Genomic DNA, 17707 nt, shown 5'->3' with positions numbered 1-17707 from the left:
AAAACAAAACAAAAAGAGAGAAAGAGAAAGAAAGAAAGCCAAGGTAGCTATCAGACAAAGCACCTCACACCAAGGAAAGTTACTAGAGATAAAGAAAGGCATTAGGGCCTCCCTGGTGGCGCAGTGGTTAAGAATCCACCTGCCAACGCGGGGGATACAGGTTTAAGCCCTGGTCCAGGAAGATCCCACATGCTGTGGAGCAACTAAGCCCGTGCGCCACAACTACTGAGCCTGCGCTCTAGAGCCCGTGAGCCACAACTACTGAGCCCACGTGCCACAACTACTGAAGCCCTCAACCTAGAGCCCATGCTCCACAAGGGAAGCCACTGCAGTGAGAAGCCTGCGCACCACAACGAAGGGTAGTCCCCACTCGCCGCAACTAGAGAAAGCCTGCGCGCAGCAACGAAGACCCAACGCACCCAAAAATAATAAATAAACACTAAATGTTAGTTCTTTTAAAAAAGAAAAAAAGGCATTATATGGGAAACAAAATGAAAAGACAAGCTACAGACTAGGAGAAAATATTTGCAAATGATGCAACAAACAAGGGCTTCATTTCCAAAATATACATACAACTCAATATCAAAAAAACAAACAACCCAATCAAAAAATGGGCAGAAGACCTAAACAGACATCTCTGCAAAGACATACAGATGGCCAACAGGCACATGAAATGATGCTCAACATCACTAATTATTAGAGAAATGAAAATCAAAACTACAATGAGGTATCACCTCACACCGGTCAGAATGGCCATCATCAAAAAGTCTACAAAGAATAAATGCTGGCGAGGATGTAGAGAAAAGGGAACCCTCCTGCACTGTTGGTGCAGCCACTATGGAGAAGAGTATGAAGGTTCCTTAAAAAACTAAAACCAGGGACTTCCCTGGTGGTCCAGTGGTAAAGAATCCGCCTTACAATGCAGGGGACGCAGGTTTGATCCCTAGTTGGAGAACTAGGATCCCACATGCTGCGAGGCAACTAAGCCTGCATGCCACAACTACTGAGCTCGTGCACCTCAACAAGAGAGCCCACATGCTGCAAACTACAGAGCCCACACGCTCTAGAGCCCGTGTGCCACAACTACAGAGCCCATGCACCCTGTAGCCTGCACACCACAACTAGAGAAAACCCACACACCAACTAGAGAGAAGTCCACGCACCACAACAAAAGATCCTGTATGCCTCAACGAAGACCCGATGCAGCCAAAAATAAATTAAATACATAAATAAAAAATAAATCTTGGGCTTCCCTGGTGGCGCAGTGGTTGAGTCCGCCTGCCGATGCAGGGGACACGGGTTCATGCCCTGGTCCGCGAAGATCCCATATGCCGCGGAGCGGCTGGGCCCGTGAGCCATGGCCACTGAGCCTGCATGTCCGGAGCCTGTGCTCCGCAACGGGAGAGGCCACAACAGTGAGAGGCCTGCGTACCGCCAAAAAAAAAAAATGAATCTTAAAAAAGAAGAAAAACACCCTAAAAACAGAGTCACCGTGTGATCCAACAATCCCACTCCTGGGCATATTCAGAAAAGATGAAAATTCTAATTCAAAAAGATACATGTGCCCCGATATTCATTCATAGCAGCACTATTTACAACAGCCAAGACATGGAAGCAACCTAAGTATGGCCATCAAAAGATGAATGGATAAAGAAGATGTGGTACACATTTACAATGGAATATTACTGAGCCATAAAAAAGAACAAAATCCCATTTGCAGCAACACAGATGGACCTAGAGATTATCATACTAAGTGAAGTAAGTCGGAAAAAGACAAATATCATGACCTATCATATCACTTACATGTGGAATCTAAAAAAAGGATAAAAATGAACTTATTTACAAAACAGAAAGAGACTCACAGACATAGAAAACAAACTTATGGTTACCAAAGGGGAAAGGGTGGAGGATAAATTAGGAGTTCGGGATTAATAGATATACACTACTATATAGAAAACAGATAAACAATAAGGAACTACTGTATAAGCAAAGGGAATTATATTCAATATCTTGTAATAACCTATAATAGAAAAGAATCTGAAAAAGAATATATATATATGAAATATATATCACTAAATATCAATGAATCACTTTACTGTCCACCTGAAACTAACACAACATTTTAAATCAACTATACTTCAAAAAACCAAAGCAAAACTGCAAGACCTAAATTCCTTTCCACTCAAAAAAATCTTAAACCACACATTTTGATTGTTCAACTAAAGGAATAATTGTCTATTAATTTTTTAATTAAATAGTGAGACCACTACATATCTATTAAAATGACCAAAATTTGCAAAACACCAACAGCACCTAATGCAGGTGAGTACATAGAGCGACAGGAACTTTCATTCATTGATGACAAATGCAAAATGGTACAGCCACTCTGGTAGACAGTTTTGCAGTTTCTTATAAAACTAAACATACTTTTACTATATGATCCAACAATAACACTTCTTGGTATTTACACAAAGGAGTTGAAAACTGACGTCCACACAAAAACCTGCACACGGTACACAATATGTTGATTTTTTTTTTTTGAGGTATTTTTTTGAATTGATACAGGAGCTTTATTCTGAATTGCCAAAACTTTATTCAAATTACTCCAGAATATAATTGCCAAAACTATTCAACACTGCGATGAAGATGTCCTTCAGTAGGTAAATGAATAAATAAACTGTGGTACACCCAAACAATGGAATAGTATTCAGCATTAAAATGAAATGAGCTACCAAGTCATGAGAAGATATGGAACAAACTTAAATATATATTACTCAATGAAAGAAGCCCATCTGAAAAGGCTACATTCTGTATGATTCCAATTATATGACACTCTGGAAAAGGCAAAACTATAGAGACAGTAAAAAGATCAGTGGTTGTCAGGGGCTGAGGGGAGGGAGGAATGAATCTGTGGAGCACAGAGGATTTTTAGCGCAGTGAAACTACTATGTACAATACTACAATGGTGGATACACTTCATGTTTGTCCAAACCACAGAATGTGTAACACCAAGAATGAACCTTAATGTAAACTATGGACTCTGAGCAATAATGATGTGTCAATGTAGGTTCATCATTTGTAACAAATGTACCACTGTGCTGTGGGATGTTGATAATGCGGGAGGCTATGCATACAGGGACAGTGCATTTATGGGAAATCTCTGTACCTTCTGCTCAATTTTGCTGTGAACCTAAACCTGCTCTAAAAAATAAAGTGTATCCAAGAAAAAACAAAAACTATTGTACTGAGGATGTCATTTTCAGTAAAGTGCTTTATAAAATAATATCCCCATGGTATCCAACAAGGATCATGACTATCTTCATCTGTGTGTGAGGAGAGAGGGAAGACAGAGCTGGGAAACTGCCCCCTAAGAGGGCATCCCACGAGGGAAGCACTGGCACAGGATGCCTCTGGGTCAAGAAGTAAGCCCTGCTGAAGGCTCTGCTCTGATCCCACAGTGACCACTAACCCCAAATACATACAAGTCTCCTCTCCTCACTCTGCTCAGAAACCCATTTCCTGGGATTATGAATTATCTCTGAGCTCTAATAAAATGCATACTTAGCCAGTTAGAACATTCTACCAGAGACAGTGGCGATCAAGAGAGTATACACAGAGAACTGTAAGGTGAGTCTGTTTTAGCTTGTTGATTCCAGGTGACAGGGTTTACTCAAGGATTCAATTTAGAGGAGAAAGTAGAGGTTCATAACCTATAAAGCCCGATAGTGGAACACATACCTAAATCTCAAACTGGCAAAACAAATCACCCTTGCTTAGTCAGTACTAAGTCCTGTCAGAAAAAAACATGAGTCACTGGCCCATAGATTTAGACTTGCACAAAAAAAATACTTTTAAAATTATCACTTTCAAAAATTTTGCTCTTAAAAATTATTTTAAGTCTTAAGTACAAGCTGCTGGGGAAGAATGCTAACAGAAAGCTATTCCATTAGCCCTAACCACTGAGCATGATTTACCAAAGAATAGGGGAGAGGTGAGGATGAGAGAGCAATGGCAGGGCAAAAAGAAGAAAAGTGTGCTTCCTCTTGTCCTATGGTGGCCCCTGCCCTCACTCAGGGCACTTCTGTGCCCTTTAAGAGGATATAGAGCACCAAGACCAAGCAACACCATAGTGGAAGAAAAAACAGAAATGAATCCAAGATCTGGAAAAAAGATATTTTATCTGCTTTATTATCTACAACAAAAATGTAAAAACCTAGTCATTCGTTTTCAACTTTATATTACTCAGCAATAAACATTTCTCAGATTTGTCTAGAGAATTGGGCCAAGAGAGTATATGCTTAGAAAAAGAATGTGGTGTGAGCCTAGCAGACAGGAAAGATCTGCTGAAACTCAGAAGTTTAAGAACTCTTCATAACTGACATCAACTGACACACCACACAGACAAGCACCTAGCATAATGTGACCATAAATTAAAATCCCCTATAAAAAAGAAAAAGCTGGGGCTTCCCTGGTGGCACAGTGGTTGAGAGTCCGCCTGCCGATGCAGGGGACGCAGGTTCGTGCCCCGGTCCGGGAAGATCCCACATGCCGCGGAGCGGCTGGGCCCGTGAGCCATGGCCGCTGAGCCTGCGTGTCCGGAGCCTGTGCTCCGCAACAGGAGAGGCCACAACAGTGAGAGGCCCGCGTACCACAAAAAAAAAAAAAAGGAAAAGCTAAGATTCTGAGACATGATACCATCTACCCACATTTTATAAATGTTTAATTTCTCAAAAGCATCAATATCTTCTCTTTCCCTGTAAGCTCCATTCTATACTCTGAAAATAGACTATGCCATAAAACTGAGAAAATGCAAACCGGAACTTTATAGAAGTTAAGCCATTTCTATGATCCAGCTCAGCAGAGTGACATTTTGGTTTTGTACTGACATTGAGAAAATGGCGGCCTGCTTATCCTGAAGCCAGACAGGGCACTGGTTCTGAGGGTGAGTACAAGGAAATCTCTAAAACAAAATCAGAGATTGCTGACCTGCAAATTAATCTATAAATGGAACTCACAGGACTATCAGATACTGCTTAAAGTTTTGTAATAATAAAAATCTGCTTTCTTCTGATCAGTTTCAGTGATCAAGGACACATGACAGGCCTTCAGAATATGCTAACAGGTAGCAAACACCCCTATAGCAAAAATCTTTAAAAAAAAGAAAAGAAAAGAAAAGAAAAACCCTGTAACTAAAAGCAGAAATGCATAATTTCTAATAAAGCATTATTCAGCAGAAAGAAATTTCAAAGACCACTAACCTGGTCCTCCTCTTCATCCTCATCCTCTGCCAGACGCTGCCTGCCTACTTCATACAGCCTGCACACCGTGTCCATGTTCAGAGAATCCATGCTGCCTTGGTTCTGAAATAGAACACCCAGTCCACAAGAAGTTAGTTTTTAGAAGGCCCATATCCACATCTCAGCTATGACTGGCACTCACACACCTTGACCCTGTAACTATCAAAGCTTCCAATACCCAAAATTCTTGAACTGATTCTGAAAATGTTATGTCTAGGACACAGAGAGGGAAAGAAAAACAGGATGAGAAGGCCTGGACAGCAAGGGAGAGACCACCATCCCTGGGAACAACACTGTTCTGAGGATGCTCTAGAGAGAGACTGACTCCTCTAAGAAAGGGCTGACAGTGTGAGTCCAGGATAATAGGAGATGGGACGCTCCACAATGCTCTATATCAGGATTTTCCTACTTCTCTTATACTGTGTATCTCCCCATCAGATGAGTAGATTACCCTAATCTATCACCAGAAATGCATCATCTTTAGAACACATAACAGACAAAAATGTCTGGAGTGTAAGTTGAAAATGATCTTAAATATCAGAATAAAACAGTAGGATTTCTTCTTGCTCCCTTTACCTCGATGACAGCAAGATAGCAGTCTTTGGTGTCTGTACATAGGTCAAAAATGTTCCGTTTCACATCAATGGTCGCTGGAAAACAGAATGTGACAAGACTCAGGACTAGACTACTACCGTGATCTTAAAACCAGCCTTTCTGTTAAAGGAATTCAAGGTGACTGTTCATAAATATTTCCCTAACTCCTCTGCTTTTCAAAAGCAGAAAAATTATAATTCTCTCAGAAAATGGAGGATCTTAAATAAGGATCACCAAAACAAGGCAAAATCATCAATACCTGACCTTCACACTTACCTATAGGTTTGTAATCAGTTGCATTAAATGTTCGGAAGGATGATCCAAAAGGGCTTTTCATCCTCTCTTCCAGTAAGTCATCTTCATCATCTGCCTGCAACATAGCTAGTTGGGACAGAAAGGGGAAATAGGAAAGGGAAGCAAAATACTATTAGAATCAGAAACATTCCCTATTCACAACTGCAGAAAATATTAATGGACAATCAAGACTTCAGAGAGTTTCCCTGTAGTAAATTCCTCTCAAAGCATCCTCCTTGCATATCCAAACAATATCCTCAACCTCTCATCTAGCTTCCAACAACTGTTACAGCTGAAAGCGTACAAAAATCACAAGACAAAAAAGGTTTTTCTTGAAGTTCATAATGATTCGCATGGTAAATTACTCATGAAATTTCTTTCTATACAAGATTTACTTATCTTCAAAGCCAGTGGCCCTCCACTCTAAATCGACATTATTCTCATCAACAAATTTTGTCACCATTTGTACTATTATTTTATCTCTTATGTTACAACTTTGAAATGTTTTTCAATTCACATTTGACAGATATTTCTAAATAGGAAGTATCAAATTAAGTGAGTGGGGAGAGGAGGGAGAAAGAGAATAATGAAAAGTGAAAAGTTTATTACCTCCATACATCACTGTCCCCGTGTGGTTGAACACCACTCGACACTGATCTAGAGCAGGAACTGTGTGTAAAAGATGGAAAGTACGAAGGTCCCACTAGGAGGGGAAAGGTCAAGGAAAACTCTTTTCCCCAAAACTTCTTATTTAACCTCATGAGGGAAATTCTGAAATACCACTTTCTTTTCCCCTCCTTCTAGGTATTAATGCTTTAGAAGTCAACAAGATCAAGATAAAGCAAAAGCATTCAGAATGCATATTACTGAATAATGACCCTGAAAATCTCCTATAATATCCTCATATACATAAAAACTACATGAGCTCCCTCTCTCCCAATAGTAGCACTTCTTTTTACTCTTATGTGTCATTTCTATAGAGCAAAAGTAAAATCCTTCTGAAGACAGATAAAAGTCAATCTGACACCTGGGGAAGTGGGAGGGAGTAATCTGGTCACTTCCCAATACAAAGAAAACATGCTAGTAAAAGTCATCGATAATTACCAGTATCAATTGAATCCCCTACAGATTCAATAATACTTCAAACCAAAGGAAAAAAACCAGGTTATTTACCTGTGTGGATACTTCGACCAGGTATTGGTAGAAAGATAAATAATTTCTGCATTACAAACTAGGTAACAAATGGCAATTAAGACATGGGCATAAAGGATACAATCTCAGTATTAATGATGACCTCCAGCCCATTCGGATGGAAAACGCCACTGATGTTCATGTTGAACTTGTCAAACTTGTGGATGGCCTGTGCAGAGCGGACATCCCAGAGGACGCCATCATTTAAGACAAGATCATCTGTAGGATTAAAGGTGGCACAGTTCCTCTTGTAGTTGTTGGCAAGATCTGGGTTAAACAGAGTCAACAGCTTGTTGCCAGTCTGAATATCATAAATCTTTAGAGAAGAAGGGGTGGGAAGAGAAAAATCAGACCAATCCATCCACTGACGAATTCAAACAGAAGCTGCGTAAAATATCTCTCTCATGCTTTCCAAAGCCCATCAAAATTATAAAAGGCCTAACATTGAAAATAACTGGAAAATAGGAAGACCACACCCATACAAGCAAAGTTTATGTACTCTGGTTCCCATTCAAGGTTTGAAAAGTCTCTTTGCCACAAGTAAGAAAATGAGAAGTGAGACTGCAATAGGGATAAGAAAACCCTCTTCTTTCCCATCCCACTTTCAAGAAACAGAAAATGTTTCTAAGACTGAAACTGAGAAACTCTCCATGTGGACTAACCAACATTACTCACAGAATACTCTGACAGGTTACTTTTTGGAGAAAGGCATCAACGAAATGCCCTTTTCTCCTTAAAATATCCCAATATACTATCCAAAGTCTACAATGTGCAACCCATGCAGAGACCAGATCTTTCCCATCAGCTTACAGACATGCTGTAATATATCCAATCTTTTTAAAAAATCCTCCTTTAATAGAGGAACAAATAGGGAGACACCACAAGGAAACAAACAAATCCAGATCGTGGGACAAGACAACTAGCCTGGTCTCTTCAAAAGTCAATGTCATGAAAACTGGAGAAATGGTTCTTGGCTTTAAAACATTAGTGAGACATAACAACCAAATGCAATATGTGAATCTTGGCTGGATCCTGGTTCAAAAAAAAAAAAAAAAAAAACATTTGAAACCAAACACATCAGGAACAATCGGGAAAACTGAGTATGAGATGGATATTCGTTGATATTTGGGAATTACTATAAATTTTCTTATATTTGGTAACTGTGATTATGTAATAAAATGTCACTATTGCTAGGATATACATGTTATAAGAGTTAGGGATAAAATGTTTGCAACTTACTTTCTATAATTCAGAAAACCACACATATTTACACAGAAAGAAACTATGGCAAAATACTAAACTGATGAATCTAGGTGGTAGTTATGTGTACTACTATTTCAACTCTTCTATATATTTTAACACTTTCAAATTAAGTTTGGGAGAAACCCTCTCTTCACCACTCCATATCCCCCACCTCAAGCTACTATCCCCTCTTCTTTTCATTTTTCAGCAAAATACTACAAAAGACTTGTCTATACTCAGTGTCTCCACTTCTCTCCTGTTCTCTCGTGAACCCACTCTAATCAGATTTTTCATCCCAGTGCACAGAACTAGCTCCTGACATGGTTAACACTGACCTCCACATGGTTAGTCAAAGGTCACTTCTCAATTCTCATCCTTTTTTTTTTTTGGCCATGCCACACAGCTTGCAGAATCTTAGTTCCCCGACCAGTGATTGAACCCCAGCCCTCAGCAGTGAAAGCCCAGAGTCCTAACCAGTGAATCCCCGGGGAATTCCCTCAATTCTCAACTTATGTAACTTATCAGCAGTTTCTGACCCAGGAGATCAATCCTTCTTCAAAAGAGTCTTCCCTTGCCTTCTAGAGCACATCTTTTTCCTGAGGTCTCCTGCTACCTAACTGGCCACACACTTTGTTCTCCTTCCCAAGTTCCTTCTCACATGGGCAACTTCTAAATACTAGCACATGCCAGGACTCTGTCTTTACACCACTCTTCTCTAGCCTCCTTAATGATCTCATCCAAGTTCACAGTTCATACTGTCGACAAGTGAACAACTCCCATATTTATATCTCCCACCCCAGACTTTTCTCCTGAACCCCCAATTTGTATATTCAACTGCCCATTCCCTATTTGAGTGGCCTCAAATTCCCTATTTGAGTGGCCTCCATGTATCCAAAACCCCAGGGCCCAGCTGCATCACTTCTCATTGCCTCCACCACGCCCACCTAGGCACAGCCCCACTGCGCTCTCACATATTAGCTGGCACAACACCCTCCTAACTGGAAAGCCTCCTCTTGCTTCTCTCACAGAAACCAGACTCACACTTTAGGAATTTTACATCCAGTCATGTGCTTTCTTGCTCACCCTCCAGTGTCTTCATCTCACTCAGAGGAAAAACCAAAGGTCTTAAACAACACATTGCAAGAGGCTACATGCTATGCCCCACCACTGACCTCAGCCTTCTTCCTCCCACCTCCCAAGTAAGGGCTTTTCCCTTGCCATCCCCCGTCTTAGATCACTTTTCCCCACACATCTGCATGATGCCCACACTTCCTTCAAGACGCTGCTTAAACATTACCCAATCAGTGACACTGATCTCCTAGATAAAAAGGAAGTCCCCCACACCACTACCAAGCACTTCCTACCTCTTACCCTGCTTTCTTTTCCTTGGCAGCACTTACCATCTGACATACTATATATTTGCTTCTTTATTCACTGTCTCCCCAGTGAGGCTCCATAAAGGCAGGGACTTTATTTCATCTAAAACTTAGTGTTTGAAAATATCTGCTCTGCTAATGAAATAGTTCTCAAATTGTCAGATAAAGTTCTCTTCACATTTTCCCATATAACTCAGAATTACTTCATTACACTTACAGATTCTATCTGGAAAGAGTATCACTGAGTAATTTTTTTTTGTCACCCACAGGACTTAAGTCCTCACACTCAGTCCAGAAGATCTCAGTATAAACAAATAGACAAATCACTTGAAAGAAGTGGATTCTAAAGTACTTACATGGGCAATGTCTCCTTTTGTGCCTATGACTCGATCCTGAGAGTGCTTACTGAACTCAACATAGTGATCTTCTGTGAAGGAATGCCTATGAACAAACAGAAGTACTGATATAACTGACCTTTGGGACATAATTATTCAACTGACTGAAAACAAGGTGATCCTCAGCCTCTTGCCTGACTATACTCACCTAAAGATTCTAAGCTCCCAAAGAGGAAAAACTTGTACACCTAAGATTAAAAAGAAAATTCCCTCCACCAGTTTGTCCAAGCAGATCCAAAATAATTAATGGAAACTACCTGGTTAAAGAAATGGCTAACTGGGTACACGTGCCTTTGAAATATGCTCCAGCTAAGATAGCAATGTACGCATGTGAACATGAGAAAATACGTAGATGTGCCATTTTGGATTAGTGAAGGGTCTGCTGTGTGATGGGAATGTATATACCTACCCAGTAAGAAAACCCAGCAATTAAGAAAAATAAAATCTTATTAAACATGTACCACAGATGAGGAAGAGAGAAGTCAGCAATATGACTTATAGCATTCCTCTTTTTCCCAAAAGCCTTTAAGTCAAAGAATCAGATGAAGGGGATAAACTGTAAAACAGAGAGACTAGGTTATAAAAGTAGATACATACTTCATATCAAATACTGATTTCATTCCCCAAAGTGCAGACAGAGGCTGGCTCCAAGTAGCAGATGTCAGCAGCAAGGACCCGTCCTAAAAGAAGATGGGAGGCCCAAGGTGGGTAATCATGTGTTTATATAAATGCCATCTTCCATTAGCATTCTAAAATATAAAATACACTGTTGGATTATAAAGAAAACAGAAAAACTTTTAGGAACCAAGAAATGGTCAGAAGCTGCTAGGACTTAAGTAACATGTACCTCCTATGTCCTAAAAAATAACTAAATTTAAGAATATTAAATCCTCCTAAAATATAATAGTTCCAAGGCAGGGGGTGGGGGGATGTGACACTTGGAAAGATGTCAAAGATGGTTCCTCCTTTCTTAATATTTGGCCATATTTCTCCATCTATCTCATCTGAATTATCAGTCAACTGGAAACAGTTGTTAGACTTCCTAGCTAAGGATTCTTAAAGGTTTTTCAAAGAGAAAGCCCAATAAAAAGGTCAACCTCCTTTACTTTAAAATCAGGAAAATTATTCTTGTCATCTTAACAGTCTTGACTTTTAGAAACAGCAAAGGCATGAATTTCATCCATAGAATAGTGTTAATAAACTGTGAACTACCACTGGAATCATATGCTTGTTTTCCTAAAAATTCACAGTACTCTGAGATTTCCTTCCAACACAAAAAGAAAACTTTAGTGGTCATAGTTGATAATCTCCATTTCCAAATGAAGCAAATTAAAAATCTATCTATGTTCAGGTCTTAGAACAAGGGTTGGCAAACATAGGGCCAGATAGTAAATACTTCAGGTTTATGCAGGCCATATGATCTGTGTTGCATGCAACTACAGTACTCAACTCTGTCATGGTAGCATAAAAGTAGCCATGACAATACATAAACGTACGAGCATGGCTGTGTTCCAATAAAACTTTATGCACAAATACAGGAAACCAGTCAGACCACAAGCCCACAGTTCACCAACCTATCCTAGAACAATGATTGAGAATAACCTAGGAAGGGACCTTTACCCTGGAAGGTTCAAGGTGTGTGATAGCTGAGTTGTGACAGTTATAGCTGGCCTCCTCCTGTCCACTAAACACATTATAGAGCTTCAATTGCCCAGTGCAGGTGCCAAGCATCAGGAACCGCTCTCGTGCTGAGAATGCACAACAGGTGAAGCCACTCTCATCCTCATTGGCTTCCCGGAACACTGAAATAGGACGGAACCTAAGCAAACAAAAGAGAATCAGAGACAAAGAACAGGCAAGGACTCAGAAAAAGAAAACTCTGTTAGAAGGACAGAAGGAAAAACAAAACATTTATGTTTCAAATGGGTTCTTCCAAAATATCAGTGACCTTCAGTGGTTCATCTTCATTTTAAAAGAGAGAAAATGACCTTCACTTAAAAATTTTAACAATAACAAAAATTCCCATGTGTAAAACCTGGGATACCATGACCTTCACTTAAGATTTTTAAGGAATAAGAGGAGACAACTTGCACCAGCACAAAAACAAACTTGAGAGCCTAGTTAGGGACAGAGTGTTGCATGGGTTCTAGAAAACATACTAGTTATAGCAAGAACACAGAGTACCTTATCAATATATTGCCAATAATCACACGAGGAACCCATGGTTGACAAAAGGGGGTATAGTCACATTGCTCATGTATTCACACAGTGATAATTCCTAGTATTTCAGGCCAACAGATGGTTTTCTGGACTAATTACTTTATGCTGATATTACCCACATACTTTGACTTAAATAGAAAAATCATTCCAATTCCCAGGAAGTGAGGTAACCTCTCCTTACCTGCTAAAGATAAGGTGCCTATCAAAGCATCCGCCATCCACCCCTCCATACTTTGGAAATGATGCCCTGCGGTTTAGCCTTGAGGTAAAGTTTATTGGCGCTTGCCGCCTCTGTTTTGGCTCAGGACATTGGTGAGGAGTAAAGAGAGAGAAAGGTGGGCAGGTGGCAACTGGGTTCTTGCAGCGAGCATGCTGCTCTCTAAGATATTCTGTGATGATACTGTCCAGCGTAGGTGGGGAAGGAAGATGTCTGTCCAACTGCTTTTTTATGGCTGGGCTTTGGCTGTAGGCGCCATGGTCCGACTTCTGCCGCAACACTCTGATTTTCCTGCCATTGCAGGGTGATGGCCTCTCTCTGATAAAACTGATCCTACCAATCAAAGGAGAGTTGCCTGCATAAGACGGGCCAGGCAGAGCTAGTGAACCCTGGGAGGCCCGTGGCTGAGGATGAGCAGTGGGGGCAGAAGGGGCAGAGGCACCCACAGCAGCATGGCTGCCCAGTCGAGTTGCAATGCCATTGGCAATGCGAGGGGTACGGGGAAGAGAAACAGGAGAAGCAGCAGCAGTGACTGGGGTGAAGGCAGAAGAATGGGAGGCAGCAGTCATGGGCAGGTCAGCCTCTTTAGTCAGCACAGTTGCTGTCTCCCCAAGCCCTTTAGAAATGAGATGGTTTCGTATCAGCAGAAGCAGCTCTTTCTCAGGAAAGGAGATCCTTGACTGGGCAACAACATCTGCTTTCTGCAGTCGTGCCAGTGACACATCAGTGCCAATGAGAAGTGGCTTTCCTGACACCCGTTCAATGAGCTCAGCAGCATATTTGCAGAACTTGACATGGTCACTGCGTTTGTCCTGCAGCACAGGCTCTTTCATCAGTTGCTGGATTTGACAGCTGCTGAAAAGGGGCAGTTTGCTGATGATCTGCCGGACAGTGCTACTGCGAGACAGGCCCACCAGGGCCTTGCAGGCCAGGGCCCGGATCTGGTCTGCATCTGTGATGGGCATCTTGATGGAGAGTAAGGACAGAAGCACCTTGATGCCATTGTTGGACTGGACCACATTCCACATCTTGGCCAGAGTGTGCTCACTGCTTTTGGGAGTCTGAGGCAGCTTTCTCCGAGGAGTTCCAGAGATAAATTTGCCAATACTAGAAATTCTGTTATCCGGGCCACACACACAATTGATGATAATCTGAAGTGCTGACTTCTGAATTTCAGCATCATGAATAAAGAACTCACCCTCAGCCACTCCCAAAATAATGCTGATACCTATTGGGGAAAAAATAAACATTTTATATTATTCCTCATAAAACTAATGGCCAACTTCAACGGTTATTCCAGAGTCAGAATTTAGAGTTCTATTCATTTTGTTCCACTTAAAAGAAAACTAGGGCTTCCCTGGTGGCGCTGTGGTTGAGAGTCCACCTGCTAATGCAGGGGACGCGGGTTTGTGCCCCGGGCCGGGAAGATCCCACACGCCACGGAGCGGCTGGGCCCATGAGCCATGGCCGCTGACCCTGCACGTCCGGAGCCTGTGCTCTGCAACGGGAGAGGCCACAACACTGAGAGGCCCGCATACCACAAAAAAAAAAAAAAAAAAAACTACACTTTTTTAAAAAAAAGTATAAGGAGGGTTTCCCTGGTGGCGCAGTGGTTGAGAATCTGCCTGCCAATGCAGGGGACACGGGTTCGAACCCTGGTCTGGGAAGATCCCACATGCCACGGAGCAACTAGGCCCATGAGCCACAATACTAAGCCTGCGCGTCTGGAGCCTGTGCTCTGCAACAAGAGAGGCCGCGATAGTGAGAGGCCCGCGCACAGCGATGAAGACTGGCCCCCGCTTGCCGCAACTAGAGAAAGCCCTCGCACAGAAGCGAAGACCCAACACAGCCAAAAATAATTAATTAATTTTTTTAAAAAAGTATAAGGAATAGTTTGTATAAAATGAAATCAGTTCTATTACAGTGCATCTTTATGACATAATACCTTATATGTTAAATAGGGGAATGACGTCAGCATTATGTGGAAGTCACCCAGGGTCATGTACAAACTTTCCTGGGTAAGTAGAGCAAAAATAGTGGGAATAAATAAAAACCTTCAGCAGGAAAGGAAAAAGCCCTCAGCCCGGCTGCTACAGTGGCAGCAAGTTAAAAACAAGTGGCTATGCCTTGGGCTTTCTCCCCAGAGTGGTACACCCTAGGGCCCACAGCCAGTCACACAACTTGCCATGCTCACCTTAGCAGTAGCCCTCATCAGCCCTGCTCTTAATAAAGGGTATTTTCAAACAAAGTGTATTTTCCTTTTGTTTTTGTGTATAATAGCTTCTATCCATTCTGCACTGCTTGGCAATTACTAATTTTGTTAGGGCTCAGATTACAAAGTTGCTAAACTTTTTTACTGTCTGCCCCAATCTATTTTTCTCATAAATTCTATTTTTAGCACAACACTCTGCAGAGTACAAGGTTTCCAGGAATGCACATGTACAATTATGTATATGTATACATATGTATAGGAAATGCCTATACCACCCAGAAAACCTGAATTCACTACCATGACTCCCTTATATGAAACTGATGGCATGACTTATAAGACTTACAAGGTACCCTCCTCTACTACCTTCTGTTCTAATACTGTAAAATTAGGTCAGGTAAGTAACAACCAGAATAGCAAAGGAAAACAAAGACCACGTAATAACAAAAATGGCAAGGTACAACCTACCTACAGTGGAGACGGTGGAGCCAGCCTCATCCAGCACATCCACTGATTCTGCCAACTGGAGCTGAATTTTTGGCACAACAGTGAGAATAGCCAAGACATCCAAAGCAAAGCGCACAGTGTCATTCCTGGACAGGAAGAAGAATTAGTCAAAGGGAAACTAGGATACAGCCACAAGAAACAACAACAGCTAAAAGAGAGAGACAATGGATCAGAACTACTACTGATATAGTAGGGACTATGGCTCTGTCCCTAGCCATGGCATCAGGAGAGGGCCTGTAAGTCACCACAACTTTAATTTCAAAAAACACAGGGATGGAATTTTCACCTATCAGACTGCTAAGATTAAAAACAAGGGATAATCCCCAATGCTGATGAAGATGTACAGAGACAAATGCTCTCAAACTTTTGGTGGGAGTAGAAATAAGTATACTCTTTTCAGAAAATAATTTGGAAATATGAAACAAAGTTCTTAAAACGTTCATAACCTTTGGCCCAGGAATTTCACCTCTAGGAATCTGTCCTAAGGAAATAATCAGAAGTATTCAATACAAACAAGTATTTATGCATTAAGATGTCCATTAACACATCATGGACAGCAAAAGAATTAAGAAAACTTACACAGACAAAAGGAATATATGTGTTAAATTATGGTACACTCATATGATGAACTACTTTGCAGCTACTGACAATTATTTTCAAAGAACTCTAAAGGACAAATGACAGCTCTATTTACAATAGCCCGGAGATGGAAACAACCTAAGTGTCCATCATCGGATGAATGGATAAATAAGATGTGGCACATATATACAATGGAATATTACTCAGCCATAAAAAGAAACGAAATTGAGCTATTGGTAATGAGGTGGATTGACCTAGAGTCTGTCATACAGAGTGAAGTAAGTCAGAAAGAGAAAGACAAATACCGTATGCTAACACATATATATGGAATTAAAAAAAAATGTCATGAAGAACCTAGGGGTAAGACAGGAATAAAGACACAGACCTACTAGAGAATGGACTTGAGGATATGGGGAGGGGGAAGGGTAAGCTGTGACAAAGCGAGAGAGAGGCATGGACATATATATACACTACCAAACGTAAGGCAGATAGCTAGTGGGAAGCAGCTGCATAGCACAGGGAGATCAGCTCAGTGCTTTGTGACTGCCTGGAGGGGTGGGATAGGGATGGTGGGGAGGGAGGAGATATGGGAACATATGTATATGTATGACTGATTCACTTTGTTGTAAAGCAGAAACTAACACACCATTGTAAAGCAATTATACTCCAATAAAGATGTAAAAAATAAATAAATAAAGGACAAATGAAAAGGCTCAAAATACAACATCAATGAAATAGAAAACTAAGATATAAAATTTTAAGTCTGACAATACCGAGTATTGGCAAGAAGGAATAAAAATGAAAACTCCCATAGACTGCAGTGGGAGAAGAAGATAGTATGAGCATTTTCCAAGCAACTTGGCAACATCCACTATAGATGAAATGAAGACACACTACAACCCAGGTTATACACAACATATCCTCAAGAGAGACTCCAAAAAGAGGTTTGTGGTACCATTCATTTAACAGGAAAAAAAGAAACAAAAGACACTAAATGTTCATCAATAGGAGAATAAACTACAGTACAGAAATACAAGAGTTCAAATATCAACACATAAATCTCAAACACGTAAGGGTGGCTATATACCTGAAACTTACATTAAAAGAGTAAATAAATAAGGGTGAAAAAAGCAAGCTGCAAAAGACGTACACAGGATAATATTTTATATAACTTTAAAACATACAAAAGAATAATATATTATTGTTTACACACCCACACATATGTATAGCATAAAAAAATGGAGAGAATGCACACCAAGTTCAGAAGACTGCCTCTCAGGAGGCAGAAAATGGAAAGGAACTGAAACAGAAGCAAATACAGCAACATGCCAACCCTGGGTATGGAGTAGTTGTTATATTATTCTCTGTATCTTTATGTATTTTGAGATATTTCATCTAAAAGATGAGTTTGATTAAATACTATAATCTCAAATATGTATATTTACATACATTATGGAAAAAAGACTATTAAAAAAGAAATTAGCAGTGGCTAAGAATAATTTTCATTTCTAAGGTTTTATATATTCTAAGCAAAACAAGTATTTTATTTTTAAAGTTAAGCTTTTAAAGGACATATTTATATTTTC

The 17707-nt window shown here is 40.5% G+C and overlaps 1 protein-coding gene across 13 annotated transcripts in view; it reads right to left on the bottom strand.

The window, feature by feature from the left end:
- The window catches only part of DCAF1 (DDB1 and CUL4 associated factor 1), a 93060-nt gene that overhangs the window by 17921 nt on the left and 57432 nt on the right, over positions 1–17707 (bottom strand). For all 13 annotated transcript variants that reach the window (XM_033424486.2, XM_049693784.1, XM_049693781.1 and 10 more), the window contains 10 exons: positions 15504–15628; positions 12791–14054; positions 12010–12208; positions 10987–11069; positions 10351–10435; positions 7459–7692; positions 6795–6888; positions 6168–6272; positions 5874–5947; positions 5259–5360 (listed from right to left, as the gene is read on the bottom strand). In XM_033424486.2, the coding sequence (XP_033280377.1) occupies positions 5259–5360; positions 5874–5947; positions 6168–6272; positions 6795–6888; positions 7459–7692; positions 10351–10435; positions 10987–11069; positions 12010–12208; positions 12791–14054; positions 15504–15628 (2365 nt within the window). The remainder of the gene's footprint in view (positions 1–5258; positions 5361–5873; positions 5948–6167; positions 6273–6794; positions 6889–7458; positions 7693–10350; positions 10436–10986; positions 11070–12009; positions 12209–12790; positions 14055–15503; positions 15629–17707) is intronic.

Source organism: Orcinus orca, chromosome 10 (genome assembly GCF_937001465.1).
Source record: "Orcinus orca chromosome 10, mOrcOrc1.1, whole genome shotgun sequence".
NCBI classification, from domain to species: Eukaryota; Metazoa; Chordata; class Mammalia; order Artiodactyla; family Delphinidae; genus Orcinus; species Orcinus orca.
This window is presented reverse-complemented; position numbering and strand designations above follow the sequence as displayed.